Here is a 25,009-nt window from a genome sequence, read left to right on the forward strand (position 1 = left end):
GCGGCGGCGCGCGCCAATCGCCTGGCGGCGGCTCGCGGGCTTTGGCGCGCAGCGAATCAGCGCGGGAGGCGCGGGCTGGCGCGCGCTCGAGGTGGCCAATCATGGGGCCGCGCTCAGTGCGGAGCGCCCTCTACCCCCGGCCACACGTTCCGAACTCTCGGCCGCCGCTCGCCGGGCGGGCGGCGCAGGGCCGCGCCTGTTCGTCTCCTCACGGCCGCGGGAGGAAGCGGCTGCCGTGCGCCGTGGGCTCCCAGCGATGCGGGTATGAAGTGAGCGGGTCCCCGGGCAGCCGGCGGGGGCAGCGCCGCTGCGCTTGGCCGGGTCTCCGCGCCCGGTCCCGGAGCCGCGAGGCCGCCCCGGGCGCGCCGCCCCTTTCCCCGCAGAGTGACGGGCGCTGCAGCCAATCGGAGGCGGCGGCGCTGTCAACATCGCGGAGCGCGAGGAGCGGCCGCCCAATGAGGGCGCGGGGGCGGAGCTTGGCCTGAGCGGGGCTGGGGTCGCTGGTGCAGGGACGGGACCGTGGAGGGGCCGCGGCGAGAGAGGGGCGACATGTGAGGGGCCTGGAACAGCGGGCGGAGCGCGGTGTTCGTGAGCGGACGGGGCGAGCACCGAGCCGGGGAAGGGGTCACGGGCTGACGGGAGGCGGCCCCGCGGGGCAGACGTGGCGAGAGGGGTCCCTGCGGGGGCTGAGCCCTTGGGCCTCCTGAGCACAGCCCGGGCCGCTGCAGCCCCGGGACTCGTTGTCCCTTCTGAGGGTCCCTCAGGGCCCGTGGGGCGATGGGGGCCTGGCGGGCTCTGAGGCGCCCTGTCACCGCTTAGGGATCGGAAGGAATGGGGTCAGGCTCAGGAGCGATGCAGAACCTCACGGGCTGTGTCTGCGCTGGCGTTTGCATCGGCATCAGCCCCGATATTTCCGAGTTAAAAACACCTCGCATATTGGTTTTTTTCCCCATCCGTGCCACTTTCTGCAGCTACGTGGCCGTATAAGGACCGTGCCGTGCTGTGGGCTCCATGGATGACAGCGCTCCCGCAGCACAGTTACAGCTCGCTAATATTTTTTTTTATCGAGAACAGACTTCTAATGAGGTTATGAAACTAGCCTGTGTCACCGCTAAGTCCCACCCATTTGCTGTGCTGCTGAGATAGGCCACCCATGATTCCATCCTGGGGATTCGGGGGGGATTTCGATGCTCCAGTGACACTCCCAGCCTCAGCTTTAGCTCTCACCTTAGCAGCTGATAGCCTCCAAATTTTGCAGACTTCTGACATCTAGAAAAAGGAGAAAGCCGTGTTTTTCTTTTTTTCTTTATCCCTTGAAGCTCTGCCAGAGGATGTGTTTGTCTGTGATAACTTCCTTCCAATTCTGGCATTTTCAGCCCTACCCAGAGGAGATAGTGAGTGAGTACCCAAAAGATATTTCTGCTAAAGCCAAGCAGGCTCCAGTAAAACAGGGAAAAATAGGGCAGTTGTCCATTAGTTTCCTTGTGGTGAAAATATTTGATACTTCTGAAACTATCAGAGATTTATGTCCAAGAACTTGCAAATAATGAAAACTTGAATCTGTAAAACCCATCAGCATGTCTTGGTAAAGAGGAATGGTCGTGCTTTTGGAGGTGTTGTTCTTCTTTAAGGCAGCAGGAATTTATTCTTAGCATTATCAGACTACCAAGATGTTATTTCTTAATGTCTCTTTTTATTCTCCATCCATAAAATGATCATAAGGTTTTTCTTCAGTGTTCAAACACAGGCTGAATTCACCAGGGTGTAGAACATGCTGAAATAAGCCCTATGTAAGAACTGATTAATTAATGTTTTTAAAGGATTTTTTAGTGAAAGTATGCAAACTGGAAGAATATTTTAATCTCTCTACAGCCAGTCTGCTTTGAGTACTGTAAGACTGTGGCCCAACTATTGTATATTTATTTATTTATGATGCTTTCAGTAGCCAGCTGCTGTTTTAATCATTGTAGGATTCCTGTTTGACTCCTTTTTTTTTTGTTGTTTTATTAATTGGTCAGAAATGTAGTACAATTTCAAAGCTTTCTGATTTTAATGTTACATAATAACAATTAAACAAGTGATGTGGAAAAAGTGAACCAAATATTACACACAGAAACGAGTCTAATTCATTTGGTCTCAGTTTTATTATTTTTGGTGTTTCTTCCTGTGAAGGTTCAGAAACTCAGTCACATGTAAATGCACCAATAATAGGAGATTTCACACCTTGCACATGGTCTGTGGAGCCCCAGATATAAAAAAAACCCCACAAAAACAACTAGACCCCAACAACAGGGGGATGTTTTGCATCCAGACATCCTTTCCAGCCCAGTCTGGATGTTTTGGGAATCTCTTGGACTTTGGGAGCCCCAGAGGCACAAGGCTGATTGAGGAGCACCTGTTTGCAGGGCTGGCAGTGGAAGGGAGGGAGCCTGGCTGTGGAATATTTGCACTTTCTGGGGTGGTTTGGCTGACACAACTGTCTCTTCAATTCTAATTCTGTTTCTTCACACAATGAAGTGAAATGTTTTTTTAAAGAAGGAGGGTGATGCTTATTTCTCTCTGTTTTCAGGGTAATGCCATATTTGGGACTAAGATATGGAAAGCAGGGATGTGGTGAATTCTGGACAAGAAACCCCTTCATCCTCTGCAGACTCTGATGTCAGAAACACCCACAGCTCTGTCTGTAACTTGAATTCTAACAGGTAATGTGCTGAAGGAATCACTAACAAATACTTTTATTATTTTGGTTCTGCTTAGTTAGCATCCCTTCATTGGTATTGGTGTAATATTGGTAATGATGTGAAATTTTTCTGTCAACATGATGAGAGTCCTGGTGTAAATTGAGTGTATAATTCTCTTCTGGCAGCCTAGCATATGTAGTGTATTGTTTGGGCTACTGTGTTGCACACCTGACACAATAAATAATTGAATTGTTTTTCCTTGTGTTTCATTAGAAGTCCTTCATCCAATCCCAATGGAGTTTCTGGTTACTCAGGGAATACCAGGTCCTCATTAAAGCCTGGTTCTGTTGAGCTGCTTGCCTCCTTTATGCAAGATATCCAGAACATTGGACATGCTGACTCAGAAATTGTGAGGAACTGTGAGGTATTTGATATTAAAGTTTATTTTAAAAAAATAATTAATTTATTAATGTATTTGCTTTGCATTTTGGAAGACAAATCTAATGATACAATTCAGCAGCAAGATCTGTGTTTATTCTTAATGATGAGACAGATCCTTTTACAATAAATGAGCTAATCACCTGGCTGGATTTTACTGCAGTTTTATCTTAGTGTTTTACAAGAATTTGTCTTTATATCTTGTTGTTTTATAATATGGGTCTGAACATTTTTTCCCAAAATTAAAATAAAGATAGTGAGTTTTTGAACTGAAAATTTTAAACCATTAAAACTGTATCACATCAAACTGGTCTGAAGTGATCCTAGAAATGAGAAGGTTTGGTTTTTTTTTTCCTAAAAATGGTTCTGTTTTGCTTTTCTTATTTATATAATCCATTTGTAAAGATGTGTAGGTGATTAGTTTGTTTCTAGATTTAAACCAACACGAAAATAATGATGTGATTTCAATGAACTAATTCTCCCAAACATTTTTTTGAATGCTTTTTGTCCTTTTGTATTTTACATTTTATCATTATTTTTAGTGATCATAAGGATTATCAGTTTTCCACACCATGGGCTTGTTCTTGCAGATTTTTGAGCTTCCTGGCTGGGATCCATCCAAGTGTGTGTTGACAGATGCTTAATTTGGGTTCTCTTTAACACCTCCAGGAACAGAATATTGATGTCTGTGTCCCGTGTCCTGTGCTTCAAGCACCAGGCTCCATAAACATTAGCATAAAAGAGTTTTTAAACATCAGATTTTGCCATGTTTCAGGAATGCTCTATATTTGATTTTTTTAAGATTATCTCTTTGTTTCCATGACATAATTATGCATCATGGCCTTTAGCTGGATTGCTGAGGGGAGGAGTTTCTTACTGAAGTGGGTGGACAGAAGGGTGTTTAATTCTCAATTTCAGAATTGTCTGTAATTAATGGAACTGGAATCAAACTTTCCAGAATTTGACTGTTCTCTGCTGGCAGCTGTTCCTACTTTTAGTTTTCACTGATTGGCATGGTGGGGGCTGAATGTACTGTGGGGTGGGCAACCACAGTGCTGTTACTCAACTTTGTGTTCTGTCAACACCCAAGGATGGGATTGCAAAACAATTTGTAGGCAGAGAAAAAGGTAAGAGGTGCAATATTTCTGTGCTTTAATTATTTTACTTTGTGATTTAATAGACAAGGTGGCTTCAGCTACTGAGGCTGGTAGAAAAACAATGCCAGGAACAAATAAATGCCCAGCAAGAGCAGTTCCACCATCAAATCCAGGTGAGTAATGACTGTCCATGGAGCTAGATAAAGCTGAATGATTTTTTTTTTTCCTCCCTCCAACTCTTCACTCCTCCAAAACCAAGCAGAGAGGCAGTTAATGGAAGTGGATCATTGGAGTGCTGTTTAAAGGATGCATATTTGAGACAATCTTGGCTAATTAACAAGTCACTGTTATAAACCATTTCAGGAGTGATTTGTGGATTTTTTGCTTTCAATTATTTTGTTTTCACAAACATATGGTTCAGAATGCTCACATATTAAGCGGATTTTATAGGTACAAGGTTTTATTAACTGTTAGACTGTATAATTTTTAAATTTTGAGACAATATAGCTTTTTTTAAATTTAAAAATGTTATACAACTTAGCATCCCCTCATCCAGAGAGTGTATAGCCCAGGAAAACCATCACTGTAATAGCTGAACACCTATTTAACCTTCAGTTGAACAGTTTCCTTTCTAAGAATGAAAAATAACCCATGTGAAGGTTCATATTTTTGCTGAACCCTATTTATCCAGTAGAACAGAAGAAATGTATATGTGTATCTAACAGACAGTAATACTATAAATATATAATGCTTAATATCTTCATCATTTTGGTTGCTGTTTTTCACTTCCCTTTCCTGATGCCCTCCACACTAGTAGTAATCAGCAGTTCCTGAACTGAATTACCAAGAGGTACTGTCCTTTTATCCTGTTTCTCCTGCCTCACCTCCCCACCTTCCCCCTCTCCCTCCCATTTGTTATTTTTGTGTTCCTTACCTTGTTTTCCCTTCCTCTTACTGTAGTGGTTTGATTCACTTGTTGCTGATCATAGTCTTTACTAATCCATTGTGTTGGCTTTGCTGGTTTTTGTCTTTTTTTAATAGGAAAGGTTACCTCTGGAAGAGCTGAGGGTGTGGTGTCAGCAGGGACTCACTGCATGGGTTGCCACACTAAATACAAAATCAACAGGTGTAACTGAGCTGTGTGAATGCATTAAATGAAATAGATGGAGCTATTCCAAACTAACACTGGTGTGCCAGTGACATAGTGAGAACACTGAAACACAGGCAACTCAGAGAGAGTAATGAAAGGACACAGAAATAATAATAATTGACTTTTTGTGGTAGAAAAACAAGGTGCTGCATCAGCACTGACATGACTCTGAGGAAAGGTTTGCTCCATGCTGGGTTTCAAGACCAAGTGTGCTTATAAAAATCTCCATCCATGTGAGAATAGGGATAAAAAGACCTTGAGTTCCTTTTGGAATCAGTGGGGTCAGCCCTTGGCTTATATGATCTATACCATTAAAAAAACTGACAGGGACAAGCTGTCACCAGCTATGGATCATCCCAAGATCAGACTTTATCAAAGAGATTTTAAAATCAAAATTATTATTATTTGGGATTACAGTCCCAAAACTGTAGAAAGCACATCTTATTTTACCCATTTCTTTTAATCTCTTGTTTAATCTAGTTATTTGTGACTATGCAAAAAGAAGTAAAATTGCAATTTAATTGGAATTGGAGCCTTTCACTTTTCCTGCACAGGATATTGATGACAAAGATTAAATATCAGCAGTGAATCTGATCTTCTTTCCCTCCACTCCAGTTCTGTTCTTTCCCTTATGTTCTCCTTTCCTTACCTTCCTGACAGTTGGATCACAGAATTAAAACACAAATGATTGCTGCAGCCATGATTGAAATCATTAGCAGAACACAAAACTTTGTAGGGAAGGAAACTTCATCCCAAGTTTTTTGTTTGTTATTTTTGGCAGAGAAAGGCTGAACTAAAATTCAATTGTTTGTTTTATTGCAAGTTAATCAAAAATCATGTAGGTTCCTCTGAAATTAAGTCTTCTTTTTTATTTCTTACTTTGAGAGAATAAATCATTTTTGTTCAATTTGTGCTCTCCAGTTGCTATTCACATGTGAGTGATGTACTGTAGTTCTGTGAAAAAACATGAGTTCCATGTTCTTAAAATTATTGCAAGTTTTTTTCTTCTTTCTTTCCTGAGGGAATTAGTTTGAAATATATTCTTGAAAACAATTCTATGCTCTGTCTTGTCATGAGCAAGAGTTGTGTGCTCCTGCAGTTCAGTAATCTCAGCTGAACTCTTCAGAAGTGCTGGCCACAAGCCCTTGGCAAAAGCATTAATTATTTCTCAGAGCTCTTTCAGTATTGCCAGTGCACAACTGTAAAACTTAGAACTTAAAAAAATAACTTACCTAATAGACTGAAATAAGTCTTGTCAGATGTAGACTGAAAAGTAAGTGGCCTGTTAAATCCAGTGAGCCAGTTATGGATTTGCTCCACTCCATCAGACACAAGGTAGAACTTTAGACCATATGAGCCTAACAGCATAATATCTAAATTGGGTTTTTTAAAGTTGAGTTTTATGTAATAATCTTGCAGAGGTACATTATCCTATTTTCATAATAGAGTAATGGTTAACACTTCCATTAAATCACCCTTTCAATCTTTAAAAATGTATTTCCAAGTGAAACAGTGTTTCAGGCTTAAATTTAGCCAAACACCTGGATAGTTTGTATTTCTTCACCTGGTTGGTGTGTAACTATAGTTCTGAGGGCAATTAGTGAATACATTCATGCATGTTTCTTACATGAATAAATGACTACTGAGACTCGTAATTCACTGCATGGAGTTCAGGATTGTTCCCATGGACATTTGACTGTTATGCACAGTATGTATTTATCTACTTTATGCATGAGTTGTCTGCACATGAAAACTTGGAGTAATAGGGAGTAAACACTCCAATAACACGAATGGAAGATGGGATGTGATGTGTGGCAGGATCTCATGGGAATTGTGCCTTCCCCCCCCGTGCAGCTGATTCAGGATGAGATAAAGCAGCTGGTGAGGTTGCAGAGCAGCAGGAGCCGGGCTTTGCTCACAGACACCTTTCCCATGGGGATGCGCTCGGAGGCGTTCGAGGAGCAGGAGAGCCTGGTGAGCCAGCTGAGATCCGCCGAGGGGGAGGCACGGCAGGAATGTGCCGGCAGCGAGGCCTCCATGAACAGCGGCTACGGCTCCCTGTCCACCTGCGAGCTGAGCCCCGCCCAGCCCGGCTCAGGAGCGGGGCCGCACCGAGATACAGACGGCTCCCAAAATAAAGGAGAACTTTCAGCAAAAAAAACAGAGGGAAATCGTTCTGTGGGACAGAGTGATGTTTTAGTTGTTCCTGCTGGGTTTGAACATAAAGCTGATGAGGATCATCAACATGGGAAAAAACCCAGGTAAGTGATAAACTTTCCAAATATGTTAATTTATTACAGACAATCCCCGTTCAGCAAAAGCTGGGAATGTGTCTGAGTTGAATGAAACCTCTTGATAGATAAATATATTTATGTAGCCTGATGCTTCTGAATGATGCAGGTCTGCATCTCCAGTGTTTAGCTGTTGTAGATATATTTAGGGGAAATACTTTTTTTTTGTATATTTAGGGGAAATACCTTAAGGTGTATGTATTGTTTTTGTTTCTTACCATCTAGTAGATCTTTAACATCATGGGCACAAAAGTTGAAGCAAACCCATCCAAAAAGAGTTACTGCAGATGAAGCATGTGTGAACTCTATGCAAGAAAATGAGAGAATGAAGAGGTTGCCACTTGAGAGTGTAAGTCTCTTTTAATTTCATTGTGTTTTTCTGATGCTATTCTTGTAACTAGTATTTTTTTCAGAGTTACACCATGTTCTCATTCTGCATATACTTTCATATTTTAAGTATTTGAGTTCCCATTCACATATTTAAATATGTGTGGGCAAAGTTTGCTTCTTGGATTATTCCATACTTGAGCACGAAGCTATTTTGGCTTATTTTATTAATTACTTAATTTTTGTCTTAACACCTCTCTGAGTGACACATGTTCTCTCCTTGAAGAGATAATGGCCACACTCAGCTGAGGCTTCAGGTTGTGGTAATTTATTGTGCCCTGTAATTTTTGAAGGTTCTTTGATTTCAGCTGGTGATGCCTCTTCTGGCACACAGGATTCTTTGCGTGTTAAGACATTAACCACTTAGCTCAGGACAAAAACACAGGCACATGTCTTAGGAAATAGCAGTTTAATTATGTGGTTTAGCTTAGTTCCACTTTTGGCTATGATTACCCTCAATATAAATTCTGTAGGTTTGGATCATGCTGTATAATTGTATTTAATCTCTTTGCTTGAAAAGACTAATAACATTTATAGGCAATTTTTAAACATTATACCCTTGTGCTTTTTTTTTCCCCCCTGCCTTGTGATTTTTCCTTCTGAATTTGTTTTACCATTGTAATTTTAGACAAACCTTACTGATGCTGCTTTGCCACCATACACTTTTTACCTCAATCAACCCAAGGAAAGTCCAAATTCCGTAGTGTCAGAAGCTTCAGGTATCGTTAATTTCTTGAATTTAAATTATATTTTGAATTCTCATTTTTAAAACTCTGACTGGAATGCATCTGCAATAACTTCAGGGAGGTGAGGAGGATTTAAGCACTGACAAGCTTTGCTATAGCATTAATTCTGCTTCTTGCTCCTGTTTTCAAACTGGTGGCAGCTCCTGTGTATTGCTGCTGGCAGATGTAGGACATGCAGCAGTTGGCATTTTTTTTTCAAAATTTCTCAGCATTTCAAAGCTAAACTTTGTGTATAAAAGTGTTTCATAATGGAATTACTGTTAATATCATGGTGGGATATCAAATATTAGCTCAATGGTGTGGTAGTTGCAGGAGTTCATGGTAACAGAGGCAGAATTCCTTTAAGCCAAGGGCATGATTCCATAGTTGTGTAAATAGACAAGAACAAAATAACGTAACATGTAACATGGTGTTTCTTTAATTTTGGAGGGAGGCTTGCTTATTTTGTGTTTTGGTAAGGTTTGGCTTTGTTGTTTTGGGGGTGTATGTGAGGGATGGTTGGTGATAATTTGCATGGGTTTGGGGGTTGTGGTTATAGTTTTTTGGATTTTTTTTTTTTGTCAAAGCCAGACAACTAATTCACATATTTTGATCATAACAGGGTGGATTCATTTCAGTAACAAACAGGGGCACAGAGATGCAGCCCTGCAAACTGTGTATAATTATTGCTTCTCCACAAGCCATTGAGAGAGGGACACATTTAAGACATTGAAGTGGGATTGAGGCTGTGTCTGTTCCTCTTGTGCCATCCCTCTTAGTCCTGGTGGTTTGTCTTTGCATGCTACAGAGTGCTGCACAAACTGAAGAGTTTGTAACATCAGGTGGCTTCCTGGGATTATTCCTTGGGTGGTACCAGTTTGAAGTGCTATATTGGAATCATTAAAAATATAACTCTGTGGTAAATGAGGGTTTGCCCCTTGAACACCAAATCTGTGTGTTCTAACTGATTTATAGCTTTTTTGCTGGTTATTTGTGATGTCAGATTGATTATGCTGCCTGTGCTTTGCATTGAGATTTTGGTAACTCCTGGCCCAGTAACAAATGCTCTAATGACATCCTAAAGCAGTAGATGCAAATAACTAATACAGCATTCTCATTACTGACAAAATAACATTTTACTAATGGATTTTGAATTCCTGTTCTACAGCTGCAAGCTTGAAATCTTGTAGATTTAATTTTCTTTTGGTATTTTTACTTATCAGGACTTTCATACTGGAAGTTAGATGAAAAGGAGATGTATCATACTTTACCAGAGAATTTCAGAAGTGAGTTGCCTGATGTTTTCTCCACAAAAGTAACACCAGTTCAGGTAAACTTTGTACATGTTTAAGAGTTGTCATGTAGTTGCTTTTTGTGTTTGCTGTTTGCCTGTGATGGAGAGAACCAGCCATCTAGAAGTTACATTGTCTGTGAGAACTCTTTTGTTACCTCAGTCTCTTGTACCCTGGCTCTTCCTGTACCCCACTAGCCTCACTTGGCATTTACTGACTTTTTGTCATTCAAAAGAAACTGTGTATAGAAGATGAGAAGTCACTAACTACTATGTTAAAGTGTATGTGCCTTGTGAAAACCCCTTTTTTAGCTGAGTGCCTTGACTAAAGCTGCCTGTTCTGAGCTGCTTTATTAGCTAACCCCCCCCCAGAACCTGCTTATCTCTGTTGGGGGTGGTGGATTGTGTTCAGAGAAAGTAATGTAGCAATTTTGCCTGTTGAAGTTGCCTTCTGCTGATGAAAGGAAGTTATCATCACTGAAGGATATTTATCATAAAAGACAAAGGGAGAACAAGCAGATGCCAGACCAGAGTTTTATGCCTCCTTCCCAGCCAAGTCACCCACCAGAGGTAACATTCATTTCTTTACTTGACCTGTCAGTTGAGGATATGTTGGGCTGGTTTCACATGGCTTGGGCCCTGCTGCCACCTCCAGTGTTATGCTGGAACAGCAGTTTGAGCAGCCCAGGGATGAAGCAGCTTGGGAAAGGATCCAGCTTGAAAAAATCTCTAAGAACAGCCTGAGCAGAGCAGCACCTTTGGTGCACAACCTTGAGAATGCTGCAGGAACAGACCTGCTGCTGCTGGAGCTGCAGCTGCTGAGCTGCACGTGGAGCTGCAGTGGCAGGGTTTTCACAGTGCTTCCCACAGGGTGAGTTCATTCCACCCATGAAACAGAACAGACACAGGTTGTGGAAATGATTCTTTATTGTATCTATTTTTTATACAGCTCTCAGTCCTGTACATTACCCAGTAATGGTGCTACTGTGTTACTGTATTATTTAGGTAATTGATGAAGTGCTTTTGTAACCATGCAAAGTTATTGTTTCAACAGACAAACAGACATCATAGTCCTTCAGGTTGCATAACTGACATTTTAGAGATTTTCTAGAAAGATCTTGGATATGTCCTTTATTGATGGAAGCTTAGAAACTCAAGTTGCAGTTGTTGGGAATGTGTATTGTCATTTCAGTGTTAAAGGTGCCTTCATTTTATTTGTCACTTCCAAGTGATTGTAATAATATTCAATATAATACCTGCAGTATGTTATATGATTTACTGATGCCTTTAGATTAATTTTGTTCTTGTAAATAGAGTTAAATCTCAATTTTTTTAGCTTTGTAACTTATTTCCTAGATCTTGACTTTGGACCCAACCCTGCATATGAAACCAGGCCAGCAGAACCAGGGACGCTGTTTTTTCAATGCTCCTGAAGACTCCACTCCCTTTTCTCCGGATTCTATGGCAGAGCCTGGATTTCCAAGTCATTGTGACACAGACTCTTTTTCACAGACAAGTCATTCATCTCAGTTAGATGATTCTCCAACACAGCCTGCCAGCAGCAGAGCTGTGCACTTGGACTTGTGGAGAAATCACCCATTCCATGGTGAGAACAGGGCCAGCTCTCCCTTCCCAGTTGCATACAGGGATGCTGACAACGATCATTCAGTCAACACTGAGGAGGAAGAAACACTGACTCTAACTCCATCTTCTGTTACTCAGTGTGCTGACAGCAGTTTGCCAGATTACAGCCTTTCAGTGGCATCTGTTGAAGATCCTGTGGTAATGTCAAAGTAAGTAATTTTTTCTTTTTTAAAAGTCAAAAGTTTGGTACTTTCATGAAAGGAATGAAACAATAGTAGTAAACCAAACAAAATATGTGAGTGCTCTTGGTCATGTCTCTTTACACATAAAAATAAAAATACATCCTTCCTCATAGGCTGTGTGAGGGAGTTCATTTAGGCAGAGAATTTCAGAGTTCTGGAGGGGAGTTTATTTTCCTCTTTAGAATCAAATGTGAAGAAGCACAGAATTTACTGTGTTTAGGAAGAATAAATATCTTCCACTCACTGTTGAAGCTCTGATTTGCACATGGACAAGCAGACAGGGCATATATTCCATGTATGTGGGCTTGTAAAAAAGTAAAGCTTTATATTGTGTTTGTATATATTATTTGTGTATAATAATGATAATATCTACCTCTACTAAATGTGAAGACTTCTCTGCCTTAGGTGACAAAGCTGTCTTTGCTTCAGCCTGAATGCAAATAGAGTTTTGTAAGAGACATTTATATGCTGAGTTCATTATGTGCAAATGAATCCAGCAGTGCATGGTCATGTGGATGGCTGGAATTTTTTAAAATTCTTATATTGAAAATAGGATTAGGCAGAACCTGAGGGAAAAGCATGCTCGACACATTGCTGATCTACGAGCTTACTATGACTCTGAGATACAGATCTTAAAACAGCAGCTGGAGTCAAGCCACAGAACTGCTGCATCCCAGGACCTGAAGAAAATCAATCAAAGCCTTGCTGACAGGTACTGTTTGTCCTCCTTGTCTTTCTCTTTACATGGTGCTCTTTATATTTTAAAGGCTGAGTATCCTTGTTTGGAATATCTTGAACAGTTTTTGTCCCTCTTCAGTTCTGAAGGTTTCCCTATTAAATATAAATTTTGCATTATGCAATGCAATTGCTAAGTTGTGGCTGCCCCATCCCTGGTCAGGGCCCTGAGCTGCTTCATCTTGTGGGAGAAGTCCCTGCTCATGGCAGAGGGTTTGAACTGGATGAGCTTTAAGGTCCCTTCCTACTCAAACTATTCCATGTTTCTGTGAAGATCAATTCTTTATTATTAGACAGTAAATGTGTTTGGATCACAGTTCTTGTTTGACCTATTTTTTTTTTTCTGGAGCCAGTGCAAGCTTTCCTCAGGCAGGCAGAGGTACTCCTGAGCAATTTGTAGTGGAATGATTTGTGTTGGAAGATTGTGCTCTCCTGTCGTGCTGGTGAACATCATCCTCCTGTACCTTCCATGTCACAGGCACAGGTGACACAGGACCAGTCCTGAGTTCATTGGTGACTTTACCCTGGAGTCTGTGCCTCTTTATCTACAGTATCTAGAGTGCTTGCTGTACAGAGAATATTGGTGTGATTTCTGTATAATTATTGCCAGTTAAAACACATATTGCAAATCTATACAGCTGAAATACTGCACAAAATTTGTGTGTTCCCATTTTCCTTCTCACCCAGGCCACCACAGCTCTTCTGAGCAGAGACACTGCAGGGGCTGAAAAATGTGGGAGGAGATCACAGGCTGGGCACCAAAATTCATAGGGATGCTTGGGAAGGATAAAAGGCTATAAAATGTAGGTCTATTACTTGAAAATTTCAAGAGATTGGTGTAATCTCTATGTTTCAAATAGGTGTGATCAGTTAGATGCAGCTCTGAATGAAGCAAGTGCTCGCATAAAAGCCCTTGAAAATAAGAATAATCTGCTAGAAAAGCAGGTGGTAAGTATATGTTCTTAAATCAAGTTCCTTTTTAAGTAAAAGGGAAAAAGAATGAACTTTTTCATTAATAAGCTGATCAGTGTTTTTATACTTATCTCTTTTTGTTTTTAACCTTTCAACCTTTTCCTTAATATATAACATCCACTCACATGTTACACAGTGACTTTCCTGCCTGAGTTTCTTAGGATTCCCTTCTTGAATCATCATCACTTTTGCTCATGGATTTTTTTCCAGGTTAGCAGGGATCAAACAAAGTCTAAGAGTGAAATACCATGATGTGTTTATCATATTTCTTTTAAATTTTTTTCTTAATTTATTTATTTTGTTTTAATTACTTTCTTATTAGAACTGTGATAAAAGAAATCTTATCCTGGGCCAAAAATACTCTCTTTAGGTATATTTGCAGTTTTTCTAGCTAGGCCAGACCTGTTTGCTTGTGCATGAATTAATGTATAGGTGCATTTATTAGTCAAAAACCAGGACACTGTCATGAAAGTTGAACACTTTGTCATCAGAGTTAGACACCTGCTGAGAACTAATTCCAACTTCTTTAGACATTCTTCTATTCTGGAAAGTAAATCAATGAGATGGATTGGAGGCCTCACCTCTAGATATTTAAAATCCTGTAAAATAAATACATTTTTGATGGCTTTAGTCTCATTTTCATTCTTACCAAATCAAAGAAATGAGCAAAAATCTTGTTTAGTTCATGTACAGGTGTACCCTTGTTTTCTGTGCTGATGATTTTTAGATAATTCTTGGAACTGAAATAAATAATCTACCAGGGAATAGGAATGTTTTAAACATTCTAAGGAATGTTTTCTGTCCTCCAGGCAGACTGGAGAGAGCGTTTCTATTCCATCAGTGACAATTCCAAAGTGCTGCAGGAGCGGCTGGAGGAAATGCGCACAAGCCACAAGGAGAAGGACAACACCATCAGCCGCCTGAAATCCAGGCTCAAGGAGCTGGAGGAGGCTGTTGAGAAGTTATCTTACAAGTTAGCTGACAATACAAACACAAGGCTCCAGGAGGAAAACAAAATGTTTCAAAATGTGAGTGAGAAATGGACAGTGGTGTTGGCAGGGATACAACAGCGAGTCCCTGAGTTTACAGCTGGAAAGGCACAACAAGAAAACAGAAATTCTTCAGCTGACTCCTTACTAGGCTGGGTGTTGGGGGGCACTGTGGGTCTAAAAGATATTTAAAAACAATTATTTAAGGCAGCAAGTGTGTACTTGATGTGGTAACTCTTGCAATAGTCTCAGGAATTTTATTACTCTATGTTGAAGATATTATGTGAAACTGTTTCAGAAAGTAGTTTTTCCTCTCTTAAGCTTTTTGGAGATGGACTAAACTTTTCATACCTTATCCTAACTTGCTGAAACTAGCCATTGTCTATGATTTTAGACTGAATCAAAGGAATTGTTCCTCTGATTCTTCAGGAAGAGCTTTATGGAATGTTTAAATGGACTGGCAGAATGGGTATTAGCTGGAAAAGCTACGTCATGCTTTAACTTCTTTTTTACAATTGAAATTTCAAAGTCACTTTTAAAGTTACAGAGAAATTTTCCTGGTTCATTCATGTAGTTTCTTTAGGGACAAATAATTTGAGAATTAGAAATACATTCTATAAGTAGCTCTGTCTCCTCTCATCCTGTGTATAACTTTTTGTTCCAATTAGAAGATGATAAAAAGAACTTAACAAATACTATTAAAGTACATTTTGTATCCCCTGTAGTGCTTCTGCATGTGTTAGCCAAGCTGTTGAGATGATTTTACAGCAGCCAACAAAACTGTTAATTGGCTGTGGTCTCACTGAGGGTTGGTGTTCTTTTGTTTTGTTTTAGCTTTTAGGAGAATACGAGTCCCTTGGAAAAGAACATGAAAGAGTCAAGGTAGGCATACAGTGGATAATTAAAAACCCAAACATGCAAACTTTGTGATAATGTTCCATGGAATTAGCTGAATTAACTTAAATATTTTGAAAAAGCTCAAACAGAAAAATCCATATTTATTTTTACTGATAACTTCCTTCTTAAGAGTCCTGGAGGGAACAGGAAGGAAACTGGAATCTGTTATTCTCCAGTTATAAACAGCAAAAATACTGCAAAGTCAAAGCTGAAGAAATTTAATGGACCCTTTGAAATAGGAAGGTGTAATTGATGTATTGTTTTCAAGACTGATGTGGAGTTACTTGGGTTTTATTTAATGCACTTCTGTAGTTTATGGGCTTTTTATATTTTTCTTTGTGTCTTTGTAGGATACATTAAATACAACTGAAAACAAATTGCTTGATGCAAACACAGAGATTTCTGATTTGAAAAGGTAACTGTGAAGCTTATTATTGTTTTAACAATATGAAATATAAACTGTGGCCTAAACATCTACTCCCAGAATGTGAGGACTGTAGATCTTTCACGTTTAATTACATTTTATAAAACATTTCATGTTGCTGCATGCTACTGATACAAACTAAAAATCTGATTAATTTAGGATATGCATTTTTTTCTACTTCTCTGCTTCCACAGCAGTGTCACCTGGTCCTGTCTTTCTGGCCAGATTACCTAATTTATTTAACTTCAAATTCATATTTCTATCCATATTTAGATAGGGATGCATAGACAGAAATGCAGCAGTTGCTCTTGTTCTCCTGCTTCATCCAGAATATGTGAATAAAAATGAGGAAAACTCCTAAGAAATATGATGTTTATTTTATGCCATTTAAATCATCTCATAATGCATCTTTTTAAGGACAATTTTAAAACTTGAAGCTCAACTCAAGCAGGTGGAACATGAAAATGCCCTGAAACTTCGCCATATAAGTGAAAATAGTTTAAGAACCTCTTGTGCCAAGTAAGTGACCATCCAGACATGAAAACAATGTGTTTTGGAATAGCTTTTAACATGTTTTGGCTAAAAATGGATCAAGATGAGGTCAGTCCATGGGCTGAACTGGATTAAACACATGTGATGTAATCTAGAGATTGGGTGTGCCAAGAAATTATTAAACCCAAATAAAAACTGTGGCTGATGTATCTCTGACTCGGCAAACTGTCCCTGCTCTTCCCAAATGAGTGTTTGCTAGGTCTCAGCTGCTCAGCTGAATTCCCATACTCCACAAAGATCTTGGGAATACAGTCTGATAATCCAATTAGACATTGGAGGTTTTCTTTGTGCCTCATTGGTTTGAAAAGCTGATTTCTGCTTAGTATGGCTCTAAATACAGTTTGTACAGATAACCTGAGTTCTGGTTCCAGTTCAACTCTGGTTTGAATTGGGAATTTGTGTTAAAGAAATTCAAGTTGATCTGTGCTCTGGCTTTGTTTTTTTGAGTTTTGTTTTTTTTTTTTTTTCTTTAATGTCTTAAAGGCCTGAAAGGACTTGTCCCCCTCTGGTTTTTATTACTCAGTTATGGCCTGTTCAGTGTCTCTCCCATTTCAGCACAGATGCTGTGGAGCCCAAAATGACAAATAATGGGATTTGGGGATGTCCATTGGAATGTATTGAACAGGAGTATCTTGTGGTCATTTGAATTTTGATGATTACAAAGACAGAAATAATTTATGTATTAATATATTAAAGGGACAGAATTCTGTTTAGAACTCTTTTAATATTTATGAACCATACCCCTCAATAATGAAGAGAAAAAAGAAGGCCTGGCCATGGCAGACCATGTTCATCAGGGAGTGGGGGATGTAAGAACCAATATGGATTTAGAAGTTAATCTGTCCCTCACTGATCCCAGAGGCTCAAGGAAAGCCTCATTCCAATTGAATGCCCAGCAGGACAGATTTACAGAATGGTGCCTATAGTTCATAGCTTGGGTAAATAAGTCCCTTTTTTCCTAATTATCTGCTTTCCTGTGTATAGAAATCCCATTTTTCTTTTGATAGCTCAAGATAATGATATAGTAATTGATGCTTATTAGTTGATATTTGTCATTCTTGGATCATCAGTGCTGGCTTTTCCTTGTTTTTTGTTTTTTATTTTTCTAATAATAGTTATCCAAAGGAAAGCTGGGATCAGATGCTCTGAACTACTGCAGTAATCTCCACCAAATGTTTTCATTTAATTAGTTGAGATCTACTTGCAACCCAAACCTGGGTCTGAATAAGCAGCATTAAATTACAGGAAGATCTTGGTGGAGCTTTGCATTCTGAGCATATTGTGTAATTTAGACTGAAACATCAACATATGTTTTTTTTTTTCCCAAATATTCTATTTTTACTTTACAAGCATGTTTTAAAAAGCAGGTTTTTTTCCCTACAGTATTTACTAGTTTATTGTATATTTGTTTCTGTTTATTGGAATAAATAACAGGTTTTTCTTAAAAAGTAAAACAGAAACAAACAAAACCAACCTCAAACTCCAAAGCCTTTCATAATTTTTTTTATTCCCACAGCAAGTTGGGAACTCCTGATGTCAGCAGGAGAAAGTGGTTGATTCCAGGAGCTGAATATTCCATTTTCACTGGGCAGCCTTTGGAGGGCCAGGAAAGCCCCAAAGACAACAGGCTGGAAGAAACCTATATTCCTTGTAGGTGAGTTGGTTTCTGAAATCTGAACTAAACTAAAATCTGAACCAAATTTCCCCAAGTTTTTGTTTATTCTGTTCATGTTTGCGTATATGAAATAAAATAAAATAAAAACTTCTTTTTTTTCCTTCCACCACCTCACATTCTTTAAGGCACAATTCTCCTCCTGAGAAGGACTCCTCACAGGAAGATTCTTCAACAAACACAATAGAAAAGAAAGAAAATGAGATGTCAGAAGCACCAATTATAAAAGCCTTTAGAGAACTTGAAGAAGGAAAAATATTTAAAGATTGGGGTACCCAGACAGAAAAAGAAGATGCACCAGCTAGTAACTCTATTTTTATATTCCTGAATGTGTCTTTGCTGGCTTTTCTTTGTTTGCATGTCTTTTGGCTTTGGTATTCTCAGCATTCAAGCCCACCAGGCTTCAGTGATGGGATAAAAATGGTTTTAGCATGCAAACTTGTGGGGTTCTCCTAAGAAAATTCAAAGTTAGATATCCAAGTGATTTGTTTAGCATAGGGGGAATGCAGAGATTGTTGTTAGGTCTTAAGCTGAAGACTAGTTAATGTCCCCTTTTCTAAGAATATCTCAGTATTTATAAACAGTTAATGGAGTCCTAACAAAGCTCTGGCTGCTGTGCATCCATTTTAGTTTCCATGGTGTTGTATGGGAATGGAATTGAGGAAATGGGACTGCCCTGAGCTGCTGTAACAATGCTGATTTAGAGAAAACACAGTCTTTCTTAAAAGCTTGTATTCTGGGCCTCAGGCAGGTCCTTCAGCCTTTCCCAAAAGATGCTTTTGTCCTGATTTCCACTGTTTCTCTATTGAACAGTGTTCTCAGCATCATTTCTCCCTCACACACTGCAAAGATCCTTTTTCATGAGTTAACTTTCTGTTCCATGAGTAGGAAGAGAGACTTGAGCAAAACAGCACAAATGCATTGATGTGAGGGAGAAAAACTCAGTTCAGGGAAATGTTTTTGAGTTCTTGTGCTTAAAAAGATTGATTAATATAACAGCTTTTTTTTTTTAAATTTTAATTAGAGCCATCAACTCGACGTCAGACTGTTGGGTTTGTTGAACCTTCTTTGGTTGCAAACCGATCTCCAGAGAAAGGGAAGGACCAGCACAGACCCAAACGGTTCAGCTCCCCCTCTGGCCAGAGGTCATCGTCCCTTCCTCCTGCCAACAGGAAATCCAACACTCCCAGTCAGTGCTTTTCTCAGCTTTGCTTTGTGTTACTCAGAAAGTAGAATCAAATCATGAAAGGCTGCTCTAGAAGATGGAAAAATAGGGACAGGATATCTGCATTATTCTGACAGTCTGAAAAAATCCATGTCTGTAATCACAGAATATGTGAGAGCTCTGAGTTTATTTTCATTTTTCCATGTTTGTGATGCACTTCTCATCTAATTTAGATAAACATGTAGACAGCTTTGAAGAGCATTCTTTTAAGCTGTAAGCACATGAGTGGGAGGTACTGCACTGGGGAGTTTGAGGTAGATAAACATACTTTGTCTTTTGCAGCAAGAAGAGAGATAATGCTGGCACCAGTGTCTGTGACATACAGCCCAAAACGATCTCCAAAAGAAAACCTCTCTCCTGGATTTAGCCATTTGCTCAGCAGAAATGAAAACACAGTGACAAGGTATGAGTCTGGTGAATACAGTTGTGTTCTGATCATTTTTAGAGCAGCAGGATGTTTATCCAGGCTTAATGCTGCTGTTTCTTGTTCATTAAATGTCCTTGAAAATGAGTTGTGAAGATTTCTGAATATGAAGCTAAGTGGTGCTTTTAAAATCTGGCAAGGAAAATCTAGAATGACTGAACAAGATTTAGAAGACTTACAGACTTCTAAAAAAAATAAAATTGGTTATTCAACCAAAAGGTGAAAAAAGAGAAAATAATGTATTGCGTGATCCATGACTTCTAACAAGTAATTGCTGTGTGCTTCCTGCTCTGTAGATTTGATATACTTCTAGATGACCTGGAAACTGGTGCTACTTCTACTTTACAGCACAATAATCCAAGGAAAAGGCTCCAGTTTCACTCACTAGATGATGTAGAAGGTAATCTGTCAAAGTGGAGGGAAACTGTTCTTTATTTTTTTACCACAATTCTTTCCACTATGGTAGCTGCTTAACTAGAAAGCTGACTCTTTACTCAGTGAAGTCCAACTTTTAAAAATCCTCTAAATATTGCCTTATTCATGTGGACAGAGAAATCCTGTTCATAGAGTCTTTTATTTTTATGTCTATCTGTGTGTGCACAAACACAGTGGAACAAGAGAAATAATTAAATTGAGAAAGAAGGGAAATGCATTTCCCTGTGCTTAACTCAGTTACCCAATGCATATCTTAGTGGGGTCTATATTAAGATGTACACACTGAGTCATGCTAATAAAATTCTATTGCTAAACATTGCATTATGTACAGCAAAGAGTAACTAATAAAGCCAGTTGTTTCAGATTTTTTGAAATGATTGATCTTTTCTCATTTCTGTAATCCTTGTCACAATATTCTGCTTTTTGGTTTTATCCATGCTCTTGTTTAGACTGGTGTTTGCATGACAACCAGTCAGCTTGGTGATATTTAGAAATGTACCAGCAAAAGTAATTCCTAATTAGTACAACACAGGAATCTGGTTGTTAACCAAAAAATATGCTGTGTTTCAAAGATCACTTGAAAGATGACCCATACAAATGTTTTACATTTCTTTGGGAAGCTGTTCAAGGCAAGTGACTGAGGCTTTGCTCATCCCTCTCCTTGGTTCATGTACTGCCTAAACCACACTGCTTGTGCTGTCATTAGTTTCTTTTTCTGTCCTGTGTAACAATATCCCAGATAATTACAAAACAAATAAAAAGCCCCCTCTTCTGTTGATAGGAAGGCAGCATTCGGGTGTCAGACACAGCTCCTGTACTGAATCTGTCAGTAATGGAATGAAGAAAGCAGCAGCTTGGGAGGAGAGGAGCCAAAGATATGAGGCAGAGCAATCACCTTGTGAGGAAGATTTCAAGTACACAGCAAGGATTACAACTCTGGCTGAAACAGAGAGGCTTTTTGATGAGCTGACTCACGAAAAGCAACAGGCAAAGATTATTTTTGTTTTCAAGTTGTGACAAATTATAATTGTTGTGTGAGAGGTGAGGGATGGAGCCATTTATCCATGGAATGCATGGCTGAAATTCATCCACAGCTCCAGTGTCACATCAGGAATGTGCCATTATCCTTCCCTGCTCTACTTGCAGTTCTTCCCTGTCCCTAAATTCATTAGAGTCACTATAACACAAATACAGTGTGGGTGGCCTGGCACAGCACCATGGTGTTAAAGAACAAGACACTACATCTGTCTGTAATCCATACACCTCACCTTTCCTTCTGTAAGAGGAGTTAGGGAGGCTCATATTGGCTCTTGAAACTAATTTACAGCTGAAGTGTTTTCTGTTATTAGATTGAGGCTGCACTGAGCCGAATCCCTTGTTCTGGTGGAAGAATGACCTTGCAAGCAAGACTAAATCAGGTGAAAAAGCTTCTTTGTATTACTGGTCTCTTTTGTGCTTCCACAGTGGAGAATACATAATGTAGAGGAAAGATCCTCTGGGTAGTAAGTGTGATTATTCTGTGGGATTTTTTTTTTTTTATGTTATGGTTTTGTATTGTTTAATATTTTCTATTTTTTGTACCTGGGATGCATTTTGCCAAATTACTGCAAGAATCTTGTGGTAGTGCTGAAAGGGAGATAAAGACAATGCATTAACAAAATGTAGTGACTATGAAATAGATCCCTGAAGCTGCAGAGAGGATGTTGTGCTGTAAGAGAAATTGAAAAGTTTAGTTTTTGTTTGGTTGGGTTTTTGTCTCCTTGAAGGTACAAAGAAAAATTTAAGAAGGTAAATATAACTGGTTTGGGTGGAATACAGGGAAGTGCTTTCTGGGAAACTCTGCAGACTCTTTTGATAAAAACAAGTCTCAAATTTGTCTTTTAGAGGTCTCTTCAAAGCCTTCAACTTCAGCATTTCCTAAATTGTAATTCCAGTGTGTTTTATCAATTTATCAATATGAAATTAAAAGTGCATTCCAGTAAATCAATACTTGCACTCACTACAGTGATCAGCTGTTTCCTAAATATGCCTCCCTAATTATCAGCCTGTCCTAATTCTTGTCAGGTTTCTCTCATGGAATTTTGTAAGTCATGTGTTAAAAAAGCCAACAAATACATAAAAATAACATGACAAGTTTGTAGGTTTGGCTTTGGTTTTTGATGATAACAATGCTCCTAAGGCCTCAAAAAGGATATCAGGAATATAGGAATGATAGCAGTTTCCTAATTTTAGAAGGAGCATTGGACTTTGTGATATATTATTAATGCTTCTTTCTTTTAACTCTTCCTTTTAGGAAGCCCTGGAAGATCGTTTGGAAAGAATTAATAGAGAATTGGGGTTAATACGAATGACTCTGAAAAGATTTCATGTTTTAAGAACCTCTGCAAATCTTTGACAGTTCTCTCTTGACTGCAAATATTCTTTTTTTTTTTTTTTTTGCACTAATATATAAGGATGCACTCAGTAAATGCAAATCATTTTGTATTTTTATAAACCCTGAAAAGTAGTTTTGCAACCATGTTACCCTTTACAAACAGCAATATTTTGTACTTCAAACAGCCACCTCTATTTTAAACGTATTTTTGTTACACCTGAGAAATCAATGTTTATCCTGTATTGTAATATTTTTAGAAATATTAATTATTTTTAAATAGTGATATTCAATTTATAATAAGAAACTAAAAGGCAGCTTGTTTTCAGAAAAAATGATAGTGTGACCCTTTTGCACTTGGTTTTCCTCCACCGTTTTATAAATATTTATGGTGTGATGTAAATATTAGCCAGGAGGAGATTTTGGACTTTAATACAAAAATCAACATGAGTTACCTGTGTTGAAGAGAACCACTGTTCTGTGGTAAATCCTTTAATTTAAACCTTTAACATGGATATTTCTCGTTGTGACAGAACTGTGAGCAATACTTGCACTGTGGCTGGCTGGGGCAGGAAAACCCTTCTGATTTATCTGATGTCTCCCAGCAGTCACAGTGAGGGTGTTTTGATACTGTGAGTACCAGGATTCACCTGGCAGCAGCCTCCTGTCTCCCAGTGAACAACTCCACTCCAGCTGATACTCCAGGACTGGAATTCCTTTCCTGAAGTTACTGGTTCCATGTGCCAGACTGGGTTTCATGCCAGTGTTCTGTTCGTGTACATTTCATGTATTTGTGAACATAAAACAATTTTTTCTCGGTGAAAAAATACATATTTGCCAGTTGTCATATTGTTGCATTACTGTCCAACATTGATATTTTGGTTTGTATTTTAATATTAAATAAATGTTTAATTAGATTCTTTCCTCCTGCCCAAGTACAGTAATAGGCTCTGGGATATTACATCAGCGATAATGTAGGTTTTAATCATATTGTGTGTTTCAAATTCTGTCCTTGTTCAAGATGTTTAGCCACCAATGATGTGATTATAGGGCCAGAATAGCTGTCATAAAGGAAGCTTGAGAAGGTCTGATTCTAAAATTAGAGTGCTGTGGTTTAAGATATTTGATGAAGAACTGTCCAACCCATGCATGGTCTTTTCAAAAATTCTGTTGTTTTTACAACCCCTTCTGCCCTGTGGTTACTTCCAGTGCAAGATCAGAGCTGGGGAGAAGTCAAGGATGGGAGTTTCTCATTTTCCCCTTTACTCTAAAATACAGAAATTGGGTCTGAATGCTTGGAGAGGATTTGCCCCAATGTCTTTCCAGTCTCCACAAAGAGATGTACAATTCTGATGGCATTCCATGTTCTTACTGGTAATTTTTACTTAGAAGGGGTGGAGAGGGGGAAAAAAGGATCTTTATTTCCCTGCTCATCTCTATTCAGCTGCAGTTTTTCCACTATTTTGTTATTAACAGGTAAAATTTTAAAGCATTTTTCAGAAATGTCAGTCAGCCAGCAGGATTTTTTCAAGGAATCCATCACAGGAAAATTTCATGAATCCAGTAATGGTCTTGTTTTCTTTCATCAGTGCTACAGCAAAACCAAAGAATTTTCCTGACAGACATTAGAGGCAAGTAGGTAAATCAGCTCAGCTCTTTCACTGCCTCTCCTTGTAACCTCCCTTCATCTCCACTCCATTCTCTCCAGCACTATTCATATTCATGGACTCCTTTTTATTACATCCAGAAAACCGAATTGTGAGTCAGAATTTATTTTTTAATCAAAAGTCCTCCTCCATCTGTTGGAGTTCTTCAGGCTATTTCTGTTCTATTATAACACTGAAGGGAGGGTGGAAAAATGTTGCTTTTAGTAAACTTCTGGGCCAACCTTCTCAAATATCTGTGTGACCTGTTCAGTGTGGTGCCTTTGGCCTGATTCATCAGAGGGGCAGAGGATCTGCAGTTCCAGATTAAATCAGTGGGAGGCCTGAATGCTCAGTGCTCCTGAAAATCAGACCCGAAGCACCAAAAACTGGGACACGGGGAGTGTTTACTGTGGGAACCAGGACTGTGCTGGCCCTGCCCTTTGCTGGACATGGACTTTTGTTTTTAAACCCCTTTCAACTTCCCCTTAACACCGGAAAATTGCCTTTTCTCTCTTTGTGGACACATTAGGATTTCCAGATAACCAGAGAAGCTTTTGCTTCCTCTTTGGAAGACTTTAGTCATCTTCCTCTTATGTTCTCACCTGATACCTCCCAGCTATGTTGGCATTTATCTCCTTTCCAGATAGACAAGGTCCTGCCTGGAGCCCCAGGCTTTCCTCTGCCTCAGTCTGCTCTTGCAAGACACACCCATGCCGAGTTTTCTCTAGGATAATAAACATTTCAATTCCTCCAGCTCTGAGATTTAAACTTTGGAAAATAA

The 25,009-nt window shown here is 39.3% G+C and overlaps 1 protein-coding gene across 6 annotated transcripts; it reads left to right on the plus strand.

The window, feature by feature from the left end:
- Nucleotides 1-97: 97 nt before the first annotated feature.
- Nucleotides 98-23,499, plus strand: MPHOSPH9 (M-phase phosphoprotein 9). 6 transcript variants are annotated; one of them, XM_056504466.1, is made up of 25 exons: nucleotides 105-262; nucleotides 1,320-1,398; nucleotides 2,570-2,702; nucleotides 2,955-3,105; nucleotides 4,300-4,389; nucleotides 7,221-7,627; nucleotides 7,883-8,006; nucleotides 8,673-8,763; nucleotides 9,993-10,099; nucleotides 10,505-10,630; nucleotides 11,417-11,853; nucleotides 12,440-12,598; nucleotides 13,482-13,569; nucleotides 14,403-14,621; nucleotides 15,417-15,464; nucleotides 15,830-15,894; nucleotides 16,321-16,422; nucleotides 17,972-18,109; nucleotides 18,256-18,431; nucleotides 19,152-19,316; nucleotides 19,635-19,755; nucleotides 20,073-20,176; nucleotides 20,993-21,198; nucleotides 21,561-21,629; nucleotides 22,505-23,499. In XM_056504466.1, exons 3-25 carry the CDS (start codon nucleotides 2,596-2,598, stop codon nucleotides 22,604-22,606), a joined length of 3,402 nt encoding a protein of 1,133 aa, XP_056360441.1. In that variant the 5' UTR covers nucleotides 105-262; nucleotides 1,320-1,398; nucleotides 2,570-2,595; the 3' UTR covers nucleotides 22,607-23,499. The 6 variants fall into 6 exon arrangements, with proteins under 6 accessions (XP_056360445.1, XP_056360444.1, XP_056360443.1 ...); XM_056504465.1 differs by lacking the exon at nucleotides 1,320-1,398; XM_056504467.1 differs by lacking the exon at nucleotides 1,320-1,398 and having other exon boundaries at nucleotides 7,886-8,006.
- Nucleotides 23,500-25,009: the final 1,510 nt, after the last annotated feature.

The sequence above is a fragment of the Oenanthe melanoleuca genome, chromosome 15 (genome assembly GCF_029582105.1).
Source record: "Oenanthe melanoleuca isolate GR-GAL-2019-014 chromosome 15, OMel1.0, whole genome shotgun sequence".
Lineage (NCBI taxonomy): Eukaryota > Metazoa > Chordata > Aves > Passeriformes > Muscicapidae > Oenanthe > Oenanthe melanoleuca.